This window comes from Convolutriloba macropyga, chromosome 9 (genome assembly GCF_964194025.1).
Source record: "Convolutriloba macropyga chromosome 9, txConMacr16.3, whole genome shotgun sequence".
In the NCBI taxonomy this organism is placed as follows: domain Eukaryota; kingdom Metazoa; phylum Xenacoelomorpha; order Acoela; family Convolutidae; genus Convolutriloba; species Convolutriloba macropyga.
The window spans coordinates 59,234,083-59,248,862 of record NC_134476.1 but is presented as its reverse complement, the minus strand read 5'-3'; the positions used below and the strand labels follow the sequence as shown (position 1 = coordinate 59,248,862).

Genomic DNA, 14,780 nt, shown 5'->3' with positions numbered 1-14,780 from the left:
CACTCTATCAGGATTAGTGTTCTTCGTGAAAATTTTTGTAGAGGCAGCCACAGCATCAGGGGAATTTTTTTAACTTCATTGGTTGAACGTGGACCAGGCGAGAAAAGGTCAACACATAACAATTAATATTTAACGCCGTTTTTAAATTCGTTCAATTTATCCATGAAAGCCAAATCGAGACACCAAATCTCATTGATACGTTTTGCAAAAGCAGGTGATCTTTTGAGATGCCGGATTGCTTGTCGAAATTTAGTGAAAGAATTTTTTTGGTGATAAAATTAGTAAAAATCTTCTTGAAGTCAATCCACTAGCTTTCTGAAGGTTTTGAACTGAACCATACGCAGCTTTTGCTTCCCTGTACACTCTCTGTAGCTTAGCTCTTTGAGATTTGGAAAGGGATACAGCATGGACATTCAATGTTTCTCCTCTGCAGAGCGTATACAAAATCGACAAATGCAGCGTTTGTATCTCTTCTGTCTGACAAAATGGAGTCAGTTAGGAATAACTGAATGCGAGGTGAACATAAACAATTTATTGAGAACTGATTCATTGATGGAAGATTTTCTTTTAGCCCTAAATATTTTTTAAACTGTTTTCAAAATTTTTGAACCAAATCCTGTTTTTCGTCAATTTTGTCCAATTTTCAGCTGATAATTTGAATTTCTGCTCATAGAGTGGTCGAGGAAACAAAGCAAACTGATCCAGTTCAAGAGAAACGATTAATGATTGACGGATTTAAAATTGATATTGAACTTATCCTTTTTCTGGAGCTCAGGGTTATTTCTTGTTTTTGAAATTCTCTTAACTCTCCTCGTAGCAAGTTTACTATTAGCTCGTTTAGAAACTGGATGAAATTTTTTGACAATGTTTGAGAAAAAATATTATGAAGCCCGGGGATTATTTCTGGAACGCAATCAGAGTGGAGAAATGCTCTGTGCTAATCGTTCACATATGTTATCTGTTGCTTGCTTTGAGGTTAAAAAATACTGATGGCGTTGAACCATTGTTAGTACAGTATCTTGGAGAGCCAACTTTTTTCGGAGTCAAGTCAACAGGTAAATGAACATAGGGAACTGAAGTTGCCGTGCAATACCAGTCTTTTAGTTGTGATCCCAATCCCAATTGTTTACTGAGTGTTTTCGATTGTAAGAGGTCTCTAGGTGATTTGTATATAACAATATGTGTGTTCTGTAGATCAATATCTTTTTCTTGTCGGCTTTGATGAAAGATATTGTGCTTTATATCTACTATATCTAAATCTTTATATCTTCCAGCGGTTGCTTTTTTTACAGATCTGGAGATTTCTTAACAAGAATCATTAGAATAAAGTATTGAATGTTCCTTATTTTTTAATTTTAATCCGTAAAAGTATTGATAGCGCAAAAAAAGAAAAAAGTAAAGAGATTTATTGTATAAAAATAATAATTTTTGGTTAAAAAGTTCCAAAACTAACCAATCATATGCACTCACAAATCTCAGCTAATGTAATTGTTACAAAACAATAAGCTGAAATCAACCGTATGACAAATAAAAATGGACCTAAAATTTAATGATTACGGGTTAACCGTGTGTCCAAAAACATTTAAAACTTTGACGTTCTTGATTTTTGTCATCAAACTGAAATTAAATAATTGAAGTCCCTTATCAGCATGATCAGCCATTTATACGTTAGCCTCTTCACGATGAATAGCGAAACTGTGCAACTGAGTTGAAACGTAAACTATTGAAAAGTTTAAAAAAATGTTCCGTCACAGGAATCACTGAGAAAAGGCATCAAAATTGAAAAAAGTACCAAAGTTAGGGGCAAGACCAGGAAAAAGTACTAAATTATGGGAACACAGTAGTTGTAGATGTTTTTTAACCAACTCATGCTTCATTACAACTTTAATTTCAGAGGAAACAAATCTAAAAAAAAAATAAATCACTATCAGTAATAGAAACATACAGACATTAAATATTAATATTATCAAAAAAATTCAAACTCCTTATCCTGTAAACGTAAGCCTTCTTTTCTGCCCAGTGAAGAGTCGTGTTGAAACCGGTAGCTGATACAATCTCGATAAGCATCATCGATTTTTAATAGTTTGGAAAACTTCGGACATCCAAGATCATCAAGATTCTCAACATCCATACACAATTAGTGTGAAAAAAAGCATTTTTCAAGTCCTTTTGCAAAATACTATGTTGTTGATGAGCAATGTTGATGTACAATGAAAGCCAGCTCAGAATAATCAAGCTTTCCAATTTTCCAATATACGGTGCATAAATTTTGTGTTTGATTTTGCTTGAAAAGTTGGTTTGCAGTCTCTTTGGGTGGGAGAAAACAACTCAAAGAACAATTCTGCCGTTAAAGATTCCCAACATTTCAACAAGTTCTAACTAGTACAACGAGTGGCATTATTTCTTCTGGAATGATTTTCCGAAAGATTTTTATCAGTCTCGTATTTGGACAATAAGTGGATGACAAAATTTTATATAGATGCAAAAAAACAGACCAGTATTGTGACCGACAAAATTTGAGCTCGGAAATTCAGGTAACCTGTAGCAATAACCAGGTCCACGGTTTTTTGTTGCTTTTACAGCTCCAGCAGGATTGTTTAAAATTGCATGTACACGGAACATTTTCAATCTTGCTAGAAAAAATTACAGAATTGAATTACCTTATCCAATGAGTCACTTTTCTCTAAATTAACGTTTTGATCCCAATTTTTTACAGGGTGCCATGAAACGATTTTTCGTTTTTCGTTGTTGAGAAACATTGAAAAAAAGGTGTGACAATATCCATCAATTTTTTATAAAATTTTTATTATCCTTTTTTATTTAAATTTTGGTCAAAAACTCAATTGAATTCCGTTCTAACGATGTTGTCAAATTGATTTTTTGTTTATCAGATTGAAATATTAAAGTAGTGCTGTGTAGACTGTCAAGTTTATCATTTTTGGGAAAGTTCAAAGCTTCAAGAACTGTATAAAATTTTTTTAGTTTTTAGTGAAGTCTAACGTGGATGACTTTTGATTTATTTCTTAGACTCAGAAAATTATGAAAAGGCAATATTTTAGAGAATGACATTTCCACAAACTGAGCTGAGAGTGTAAAACTGTATAAATGATTTATACGAGCAACGTACTCCTCTCAATAACTAAAACAATTCCTTTTAGGGTAATGACGTCATTTATACCCACAAAATGTATACTAAATGAAGCTACATTGAGAAATTTTTGTATCAGATTGTCTATTCAAAAATATTCAGATTCGAAAATTTTTTAACCAGAATTTCAAATGGATCCTGGTATCTAGCTCGTCTGTGTTGCATTAAAGAAAAGTATTGCTTGAAATAATTCAAACAAGTATAACAACGGAATGGTTCAGCGACTTGTTCCTGATATCTATCATTTCGAAAACGATTTTTTTAGATTTTTATTGAATCATAATATGTTTCTTTTAAATATAGAAAAGTAGGTTAGCGTACTTCTGTTTCGATATTTAGGATATATATGTTAACGATATTAACTCGTTCTCTAAAAGATTCCGTTGCCCTAGTTGTGATACATTTATAAACAGAAATTGGGAAATTTCAACCGTCATGTGAAATCTTGCAAAGACAGAATACAGAATATTCACCCTAAGACTGTTTATACCTTCCGAGATACATTGTTCAATGAACTCAACGGATTTGGAATTTCCTGCAACAATTATCAAATATTCGTCAAGAATTTGGCTTTTTTGGCTTTGAATCTACCTGTGTTCCCAATGAAGAACCAAAATATACATATTCAACTGCTTGGTTTCAAAAACATGAACCAATATCTGTTTCCATTTCCTCCAAATTGACTTAAGAACTTGTGTTTCTATGCGACAAAGACCCTGAGACCCTTAATGTACTTTTTTTCGACACTCTTGAAGAGTTAGCCAGAAAGAGTAAAACCGAAATACAAACAAAATTTGCATCAATTCAGGAGGTAATTTGTTGTCGTGTTAATGTTATCTATGAGAAATTGAATGAACGAAAAAATCGGACAACTTCTCTCCTCGATTTTGAATATTGACGTTTCTAGGAAGAAGAGGTAGCTGATGTTTCTACTCAGTTCCTACAAACGCAGAAAAATTAGCTATTGGACTTGCAACAACACTTTGAGCGTCATGTGAAAAAAAAGATTAAAAATTGGTCAAAATTTTGGCTATTTTGGCTTTGGATCCATCTGCGTTCCCATTGAAGAGCTAAATTATACAAATTGAACTAATTGGATTCAGAAACATGAACCAATATCTGTTTCCATTTCCTCCAGTTTGATTGAAGAAAATGTGTTTCTATCTGACAAAATCCTGTGACCCTAATTGTTTCTTTTTTCGACACACTTGCAGAGTTAGCTAGAGAAAGTACAGCCGAAATGCAAACAAAAATTGCACCAATTCAAGAGGTAATTTGTTGTCGTGTTAATGTTATCTATGAGAAATTGAATGAACGAAAAAATCGGACAACTTCTCTCTTCGATTTTGAATATTGACATGTCTAGGAAGAAGAGGACGCTGTTGTTTCTTCTCAGTTCGTACAAACGTAGAAAAATTAGCTGTTGAATTTGATTGATACAGAGGAAGGCAAACTTTTGGTTAACTAGCGGGAAGAAGCGTTGAAATGTACAATGAGAGCAATAATTTACTGCGACACAACAACCATATTTGCTATGTTAACGATATTAACACGTTCTCTAAGAGATTCCGTTGCCCTAGTTGCGACATATTTATGAACAAATTGGGAAAGTTCAACCGTCATGTAAAAACTTGCAAAAACACCATACAGAATATTCACCCAAAGAGTGTGTATATTCTGCGAGATACATTGTTTGATGAACTCAATGGATTTGGAATTTCCTGCAAAGATGATTTAAAATTGGTCAAAATTTTGGCTATTGTGGCTTTGGATCCATCTGCGTTCCCACTGAAGAGCTAAAATATACAAATTGAACTAATTGGATTCGAAAACACGAACCAATATCTGTTTCCATTTCCTCCAATTTGATTGAAGAACATGTGTTTCTATCCGTCAAAACCCTATGACCCTAATTGTTTCTTTTTTCGACACACTTGCGGAGTTAGCTAGAAAGAGTACAGCCGAAAAGCATACAAAAATTGCATCAATTCAGGAACAAAAACTGCATCAATTCAAAAGACAAATTATTGTCATGTCAAAACTATTTATGAGAAATTGAATGAACGAATAGTTGGACAACTTTTCTCTTTGATTTTGAATATTAACGTGTCTAGGAAGAAGAAGAAGCTGTTGTTTCTTCTCAGTTCCTACAAACGCAGAAAAAGTAGCTATTGGATTTGATTGATATAGAGCAAGGCAGTTTTTGGTGAACTTGCATGAAGAAAAATTAGCTATTGGATTTGATTGACATAGAGCAAGGCAATTTTTTGGCGAACTTGCGTGAAAAAGCGTTGAAATGTACAATGAGAACAATAATTTACTGCGACACAACAACCATATTTGCTATGTCAACGATTCTAAAAGGTTCCCTAAGAGACTCCGTTGCCCTAGTTGCGATACAATTTGGGAAAATTCAACCATCATGTAAAATCTTGCAAAGACAGAATACAGAATATTCACCCAAAGACTGCTTATACTTTCCGAGATACATTGTTTAATAAAATCAACGGATTTGGAATTTCCTGCAACGATGATCAAATATTCGTCAAAAATTTGGCTATTTTGGCTTTGAATCTACCTGTGTTCCCAATGAAGAACCAAAATATACAAATTCAACTGCTTGGTTTCGAAAACATGAACCAATATCTGTTTCCATTTCCTCCAATTTGACTGAAGAACTTGTGTTTCTATGCGATAAACACCCTGAGACCCTTAAGGTACTTTTTTTTGACACTCTTGAAGAGTTAGCTAGAAAGAGTAAAACCGAAATACAAACAAAATTTTCATCAATTCAGGAGGTAATTTGTTGTCGTGTTAATGTTATCTATGAGAAATTGAATGAACGAAAAAATCGGACAACTTCTCTCTTCGATTTTGAATATTGACGTGTCTAGGAAGAAGAGGTAGCTGATGTTTCTACTCAGTTCCTACAAACGCAGAAAAATTAGCTATTTGACTTGCAACAACACTTTGAGCGTCATGTGAACACTTTACCTGTTTTTGAATTCGACAGTGGAAAGTTCGATTTGAATCTCATCATGTCCTACCTCCTACCTTATCTCATTCATGAGCGGGATATTCAACCGACAGTAATAAAAAAGCGAATCATTTTAATTCCTTCAGGTTCGGTGACGTGCAATACCTTGACAATTTTATTTTTCTCGGAAGAGCTACAACTGTTGATTTTTTGCTCAATGCTTACAAGACTGCCGAGAAAAAAATTATTCACATATGAATGAGTTGATTCTTCAAACAAACTTGACTCAATCTTTCTTCCTCCCTATCAATGTTTCCTCAGTAAACTAAGCAATCAAAACCCCTTGGAGAAAGAGTTCACCGATTTTACCAAAGTTGTACTATCTAAGCAAGCATCTTTGAAAAAGTTGAGACTGAAAGGAGGTCCACAATCTGGAATTGATAACTATAATTACCTTAAAGTAGTTCAAGATGAGGAGCCAGAGTCTACCTTAGAGACTTTGTCAAGTGGTCAAACAACAATGAAGTTATTCCCAAGCTAGAAGCAATGCAAAAAATGATAGAGTATCACCACAACAAAGCAATTGACCTGCTGAGACTTGCGTGTACACTACTCAGTTTAGCAAACATTTGTCTCCACCAGTCAACAAATCACAAATTTTTTCCATCAGTTGAAGCTGTCAAGGACCCGCATGACAAAAATTGAGAGGATAGGACGCGTGGACCTTCTATTGTGCTCACAGGAAAAGCAGTAATTTAACAGACCTATATCAGAAATTCATAAAACATCTGTAAAATTACCGCTGGTATTGATGCCAGTCAACTCTATCCCGTTTCAATGTGCCAAGAAATGCTAACTGGGCTGTACACACGCTGAGAACTGGACACAGATTCTCAAAAAAATTAAAAGCTTGGACCAACAGATCGCAAACATTTAAGAGCATAGTCATGTCTTACCTCCAATCACAACGTCTGGAATACACTATTGAAAGCTATTATACAACCGGTAAACAGAAAAAGATGGACTGTTTTAGCGTGGATGAGTTTTGCAATCATTGCAATGCAGTGTTTGAAGCCATGGGTTGTCATATTCAGTTTTGCCCATGTCAAGAAGCTCGAGCGCGTCTCTTGGAAAAGGAAATGCTGAGAAGAAATACATGAAGAGAACAAGATGAATTCAGAAGAGATTACTTGAGATACAAAGGGTACAGTATCGTTGAAGTCTGGGAATGCAACTGATGGAAGTTTTTAAAGAAAAGGAAATTGTTAGAAATCACGTGAGAAACATCTTTTCTTTCATGCTACCTATGAAGCAAGAGTCTCTTATAGCTAAATTAGGAGATGGGAAAATGTTTAGAAATAAACAATGCTATCTTGAAGTTCCTGATGAATTAAAGTTTAAGTTTTCGAATTTCCTTCCTATTTTAAAAAAAGTTTTATGTCAGCCAAGCAAATACTGTGGATTATATGAGAGAAAATGCAATTGAAAACAACCTACTCAAACGACCTCATGAAATTTGATTTCGAGCTTCAAGTTAGAAAATGGGACACTCATTACCCCAATATTCAATTTTTATTTCTGTCTGGATCTGAATTGTACACAAATCTATAGATTTCTTCAATACATAACCACAAATGCGTGAACAGTTTTGTTCAGTCAGTGGTTGACGCTAGAATAGCCGGTGACAAAAATCCTGATTCGAGCGTTGTAGCTGCGATAGGAAATTGTTGGGTAACATCTCCCATGAGTATCGAAATATGGATAGATGTAGACACACCGTAACCAAGTACATGAACGATGAGAAGACTCACAAAGCAATCAATGGAAAGTAATTAAGCGATTGAACAATGTATCGGAAAAAATATACAAAATTTAGCTCGCAAAATTAAAAATTGATCATTGAGAACCTATAATAGTTGGTTTTTTCATTCTCTAATTCGCTAAACTACGTATGATGGAGCTCTATTACAATTTTTTTGACAACTTTTGCGATTTCGACAAGTTCGAGGAGCTGGAAATGGATACGTAATTTCTGTATTTAGCGCAAGCGCACAAGAACATGTACGATTGCATAAAACCCACTAAAAAGGAAGAATGGGAAGCTTTGAGAGAGAAGGACTCCAATGATTCCTTCAGGGCAGATGCCTCACAAAATTTTTCCTAGAACTTGCTGTTCAAAGCATAAGAAGCACTGTAAACGAGTGCCAGGACTCTGTAAAGAAGAATTCAGATGAACAGAAAGGTTCTGAGTCGGCAGCAAATCTTATTGTTGCTAAAATGCCAAGTCTGACAGGTACAAGGATAGAAGCAAGTTCTGCGCAAAAGAGCATTGGAGGAGACTGGAGATACATCAAAGGAACAGTATCGGAGAGTTATTAACCTTGCGTCTACAAATAGAACGATTAGAGTTTTTAGTCATCGTGTTGGTACGTAAAACAGACAAAGAAAGGGCTGTTATATTTCTATCTCAAACGAATAATTGTAATGACGGTAATCATACCGAACCTCCCAATTTGTAGATTTTCGATAACTAATTTTACTTTTTGTTATTCTCTAATATGTGAGGTTTTTATTATTTGTCTATGTAAGTTTTTCTATTTATGATTTGCTATTTTGATTTATTTTATTCTTCAAAAGATTTTGCAGTTTGATGGGCATAATTTATACCGTATCTGTTACCATTTTTACCTTTTCCAAAAAACAAAATTTACATAAAAACTTACCTTTTATACCACCCAAAAAAGAGCTCTTAGAACACTTTATGAATTATAAAAAAAACTCTCTATGACGTCACAAAGAAACATTAAATTGCTAATAGTGACATTTTTCTATTATTATTGGCGCGTATCTTAATAAGATAATCCAGCGCGGACCATTGCTAGCTAAATTATTGAGCCTGAGTATCATTTTTTCCTCCTCTGTCGTAATTTGAATGCAAAAAAAACAGAAATTGAAAAAAAGACACCAACAAACCTTGCTGAAACAAAGCTAAAACTATTCTGAAACCATAGTTTTATTCAACCAAGGACACAATAACAACCCAGATCTCTGGTTTTATACAAAAACCTTCCTCGAATTGCTGAAGAATAGCAAAAACTTGTAAAAATTCTGCAAAAAATGCAAAACTTCTCCGAAAATTGAAAAAATTGTCAAAGTTCTGCAAAAAGACCCAGAAAAATCCAAAACCTCTGCTGATTGACCAAGAGATCTTTTAACTAATCTTAACACATAGGGAGCACCCTTCAGGGAAACGTTCGTTATACCTAGTCTTAATACATGGAGCCCTCAACCCCCCCCCCCCCCCCGCGTTGCTGGGTAGATCACACTTTTACTACGTGCGTGCCCTCCACCACAGAGTCAGAGCGCCATAGCTGCCAGCCACCTCCCGGCCCACAGTAAGCCCAACCCGAGGCTCACACCTCTCATCGCAAAAAACCAAAACCAAATCCCTTTGCGCCAACGCAGAGCACATATCACAGGCCTCCCGGACCCAATTTCTTATTCCACCAGACCACCTGTCCTCTGAGATTTAACACTGAACACGTCAATTACGTCCCAAAGCGAATTAACTACATCTCTACTCACCCGGAAAGTACACTAGAACTCATATCTAGCACGTGCACAATCAGACAGCTAGAGATTGACTACAGCTACATCATTGACCCTGAGTAATGCGAAACAAATTTGAGGGCTTCTGATCCGTTAGAAAATTGTTTCCTTTGTTCCCCGGTACGCTAGGACGCACGGCCATATCTTTGTCCCAATTGAGTATCTCCAATGTGGAGAGGGAGGCGCTCCAAAGTGTATGTATGGACTTACCTTCAACCTCCTCTACAGATATCGGATCGCAGACAAGTTGGCCAACGCAGAGCCGTCAGCTGAGAAACATCATATTCTGAACCATTTTCTGGCAATGCAGCCACACTGCAACAGTGATCTGTGCCCTCGGGCTCTCGCTGCTTGTCTGGCGCAAAACGAGGACATTCTCCACTTCCTGCGGGATGCTGACAATCGGGCCCCGGATTTCGAGTTGGAGCACTGCTAATGGGCACTTTCCTACTCCAAGAGTCACTGTACCTAAAAGAGACATCGTTTTCTACCAAAACGGGCAGAACTTTATTTTTGTAAACTTTTCTCTTTATATCTTCCGTTTCCTCCTTTTCTTCTTTCATTTTCTATTATAGTTAATTTTCTTCAATCATTTTGAATTTAAGGAACAATGTTTTCTTTTTTCTCTCGTCAGAACCTAATCTATATGTATTGAACTTATGAATTTTAAAGGGTGAAAGAGCTGAATTTAGCTATTGATGGATTCAAGGAAGCTCGTAAATATAATCGGAACAAGACCTGTATCAGATGGAGATGAGTTGAAATCTGTACCCCCCCCCCCCCCCCATTGCTGTACCCCCCTACCCGGTGCTGGGTAGATCACACTATTACTACTCGCGTGCCCTCCACCACAAATGCCAGCACCATCATCACTGCCGAGAACAACCCGAATGGACACACCAAGATGTGAAAGGCCCAAAGTGCCTCCACCAGGGCCACAACAGCAAATTTCGCAAGCCCCTCCGTGTACCCTCGGGCTCTCGCTGCATGTCTGGTGCAAGACGAGGAAATTCTCGACTTCCTGCGGGATGCTGACAATCGGACCCCGGATTTCGAGTTCGAGCACTGCTAAGTGGCACATTCCTACTCCAAGAGTCACTGTACCTAAAAGAGACACCGTTTTTTACCAAAAAGCGCAGAACTTTGTTTTTGTAAATTTTTTTCTTTATATCGTCATTTTCCTCCTTTTCTACTTTCAATTTCTATTATAGTTATTTTGCTTCAATCAAATTTAGGTAAAAGAACATTTTTTTCTTTTTTTCTCTCGTCAGAACCCACTCTATGTGTATTGAACTTATAAATTTTAAAGAGTTAAGGAGCTGAATGTAGCTATTGATGGATTCAAGGAAGCTCGTAAATCTAATCGGAACAAGATCTGTATCAGATGGAGATGAGTTGAAATCTGTACCCACCCTGTTGCTGTACCCCCCCCCCCCGGTGCTGTGTAGATCACACTATTACTACCTGCGTGCCCTCCAACACAATTGCCAGCACCATCATCGATGCCGGCAACAACTCGAATGAACACACCAAGATGTGAAAGGCCCAAAGTGCCTCCACCAGGACTACAACAGCAAATTCCGCAAAACCCTCCGTGCAAAAAGCCCACGTCCACGGAGAATTATCCCTGCACCGACACCTCTTCCCGAAGACAACCCCGCCCCCTCAGACATGAGACCTACCCACTCTGCAAGTCCCAGAGTCAGAGCGCCATAGTTGCCAGCCACCTCCCAGCAAGCCTCCCAGCACAGTAAGCCCACCCCGAGGCTCACACCTCTCATCACAAAAAACCAAAACCAAATCCCTTTGCGCCACCGCAGAGCACATTTCACAGGCCTCCCGGACCCAATTTCTTGTTCCACCAGACCACTTGTCTTCTGAGATTTAACACTGAAAACGTCATTTACGTCCCAGAGCGAATTAACTACATCTCTACTCCCCCGGAAAGTACACTAGAACTCACATCTAGCACGTGCACAATTAGACAACTAGAGAATGACTCAGCTACATCATTGACCCTAAGTATTAAGAAACAAAATTGAGGGCTTCTGATCCGATAGAAAATTGTTTCCTTTGTTCCCCGGTACGCTAGGACGCACCGCCATATCTTTGTCCCAATTGAGTATCTCCAATGTGGAGAGGGAGGCGCTCCAAAAATGAATGTATGGACTTACCTTCAACCTCCTCTACAGATATTGGATCGCAGACAGGTTGGCCAACGCAGAGCCGTCAGCCGAGAAACAGCAGGTTCTGAACCATTTTTTGGCAATGCAGCCACACTGCAACAGTGATCTGTACCCTCGGGCTCTCGCTGCTTGTCTCGCAAGACGAGGGAATTCTCGACTTCCTGTGGGATGCAGACAATCGGGCCCCGGATTTCGAGTTGGAGCACTGCTAATGGGCACATTCCTACTCCAAGAGTCACTGTACCTAAAAGAGACACCGTTCTCTACCAAAACGAGCAGAACCTTGTTTTTGTAAACTTTTCTTTTTATAACTTCCTTTTCCTCCTTTTCTTCTTTCATTTTCTCTTATAGTTAATTTTCTTCAATCAAATTGAAGTTAAGAAACAATTTTTTCTTTTTGTCTCTCGTCAGAACCCACTCTATGTGTATTGAACTTACAAATTTTAAAGGGTTAGGGAGCTGAATGTAGCTATTGATGGATTCAAGGAAGCTCGTACACCTAATCGGAACAAGACCTGTATCAGATGGAGATGAGTTGAAATCTCCTTGTACAACCGACAGACTACAGCACTCGGCCAAGCTAGAACAAATCCTCATTAAACGAAACCGGGAGACTGGTGGATACTCTTACAGGACTGACGTTACTGGCTAGCACTCCCTGTAACTGGCAAACTTACTGTCTCCGCAACTTAGAAGATGTAGTTCACTCGCTGATGACTATAGCCACACAAACTTCACTGGACAGGGACCTCAGACAACGACGCAAGACATCGTCTCCAACACTCAACGAGGATGATACATTCAACGTATTTAGCCAACATTCTACAGATTCAGATCAAATGTAGCAGATAAAATACTGAATATACGCCTCCAGCCAATCAGAGACTGAGAAGGCTCTATTCTCCTTTATATAGCGCTAGTACGGCTGACTTCAGTCAGTCTTATAGTTTTTGTTGGGCATGTTTCAAAGAAATACAGTCGAAATAAAACTAATTTCTATGCCTCCGATAGTGAAGTGGCGGATTATTTATAGCGTTTCGATTCAAGTGTCAAAAGTCAGATTTCTAACTAATTCAAACTTTTTTTGTCCTAAACTTAGTGTCCTAATTCATGACAAAGTTTAGGGCAAAAAATAGGCTTTTAATTCTCTGAATCTATCGAAATTTCAATCGTTCAAATAAATATCTCTGCCTCGAACTTTTACTGACCGATGGAATCCTACCCCAGGGTTCACCAAAATTTACATGTGCTCGACTACGAAAAAAATTCTGGCGGGTTTATCTTTTTCAAATACTGATAGCAGAACCAATTAGTCAAATTTTAGCTCATATTCACTCCAAAGCCATTTCAGAGAGAATTTAATTTTTCAGCTCTTCAGATCTGAAGTTGCAATCTGCAATGAATGTGGTTTGTCTGTTTGTTGGTTTTTGGGCAGCTGCAGTGCTGTTGAACGAGTGCACATGTAAGTGTGTGATAGGGACATTTGAGATACCAGGAGTGAAAGACAGCTGTTTCTACGCGAGTACAGAGGCACTTACAATGCAGGCGGCAAGAGAGCAATGCAAAAGATGGTAAGTAAACCCAGGTCGAGGTGTGCGTTAATGATCAGCCAATTAAAAACGCACAGGGGGGGGGGGGTAAATTGCGTTTTTGATTACATGGACGAACTTCCTAGTCAAAGTCTGCCTAAATTCTGATCATTAACGAGCTAAAGTCTGATCATTAACGAGCTAAATTCTGATCATTAACGAGCTAAATTCTGATCATTAACGAGCTAAATTCTGATCATTAATGAGCTAAAGTCTGATCAATAACGAGCTAAAGTCTGATCATTAACGAGCTAAAGTCTGATCATTAACGAGCTAAATTGTGATCATTAACGAGCTAAATTCTGATCATTAACGAGCTAAATTCTGATCATTAACGAGCTAAAGTCTGATCACTAACGATCTAAATTCTGATCATTAACGAGCTAAAGTCTGATCATTAACGAGCTAAATTCTGATCATTAACGAGCTAAACTCTGATCATTAACGAGCTAAAGTCTGATCATTAACGAGCTATATTCTGATCATTAACGAGCTAAATTCTGATCATTAACGAGCTAAATTCTGATCATTAACGAGCTAAATTCTGATCATTAACGAGCTAAATTCTGATCATTAACGAGCTAAATTCTGATCATTAACGAGCTAAAGTCTGATCAATAACGAGCTAAACTCTGATCATTAACGAGCTGAATTCTGACCATTAACGAGCTAAAATCTGATCGTTAACGAGCTAAAGTCTGATCAATAACAAGCTAAACTCTGATCATTAACGACCTAATTTCTGATCATTAACGAGCTAAATTCTGATCATTAACGAGCTAAATTCTGATCATTAACGAGCTAAATTCTGATCATTAACGAGCTAAATTCTGATCATTAACGAGCTAAAGTCTGATCATTAACGAGCTGAATTCTGACCATTAACGAGCTAAATTCTGATCATTAACGAGCTAAAGTCTGATCATTAACGAGCTAAGTTCTGATCATTAACGATCTAAAGTTTGATCATTAACGAGCTAATTTCTGACCATTAACGAGCTAAATTCTGATCATTAACGAGCTAAATTCTGATCATTAACGAGCTAAATTCTGATCATTAACGACCTAAATTCTGATCATTAACGACCTAAATTCTGATCATTAACGAGCTAAGTTCTGATCATTAACGATCTAAAGTTTGATCATTAACGAGCTAATTTCTGACCATTAACGAGCTAAATTCTGATCATTAACAAGCTAAAGTCTGATCATTAACGAGCTGAATTCTGACCATTAACGAGCTAAATTCTGATCATTAACGAGCTAAAGTC

The 14,780-nt window shown here is 37.3% G+C and overlaps 1 protein-coding gene across 2 annotated transcripts in view; it reads left to right on the top strand.

Moving 5' to 3' along the window:
* The window catches only part of LOC142345498 (uncharacterized), a 189,448-nt gene that overhangs the window by 13,297 nt on the left and 161,371 nt on the right, over positions 1-14,780 (top strand). For both annotated transcript variants that reach the window (XM_075397567.1, XM_075397568.1), the window contains exon 2: positions 13,291-13,491. In XM_075397567.1, the coding sequence (XP_075253682.1) occupies positions 13,291-13,491 (201 nt within the window). The remainder of the gene's footprint in view (positions 1-13,290; positions 13,492-14,780) is intronic.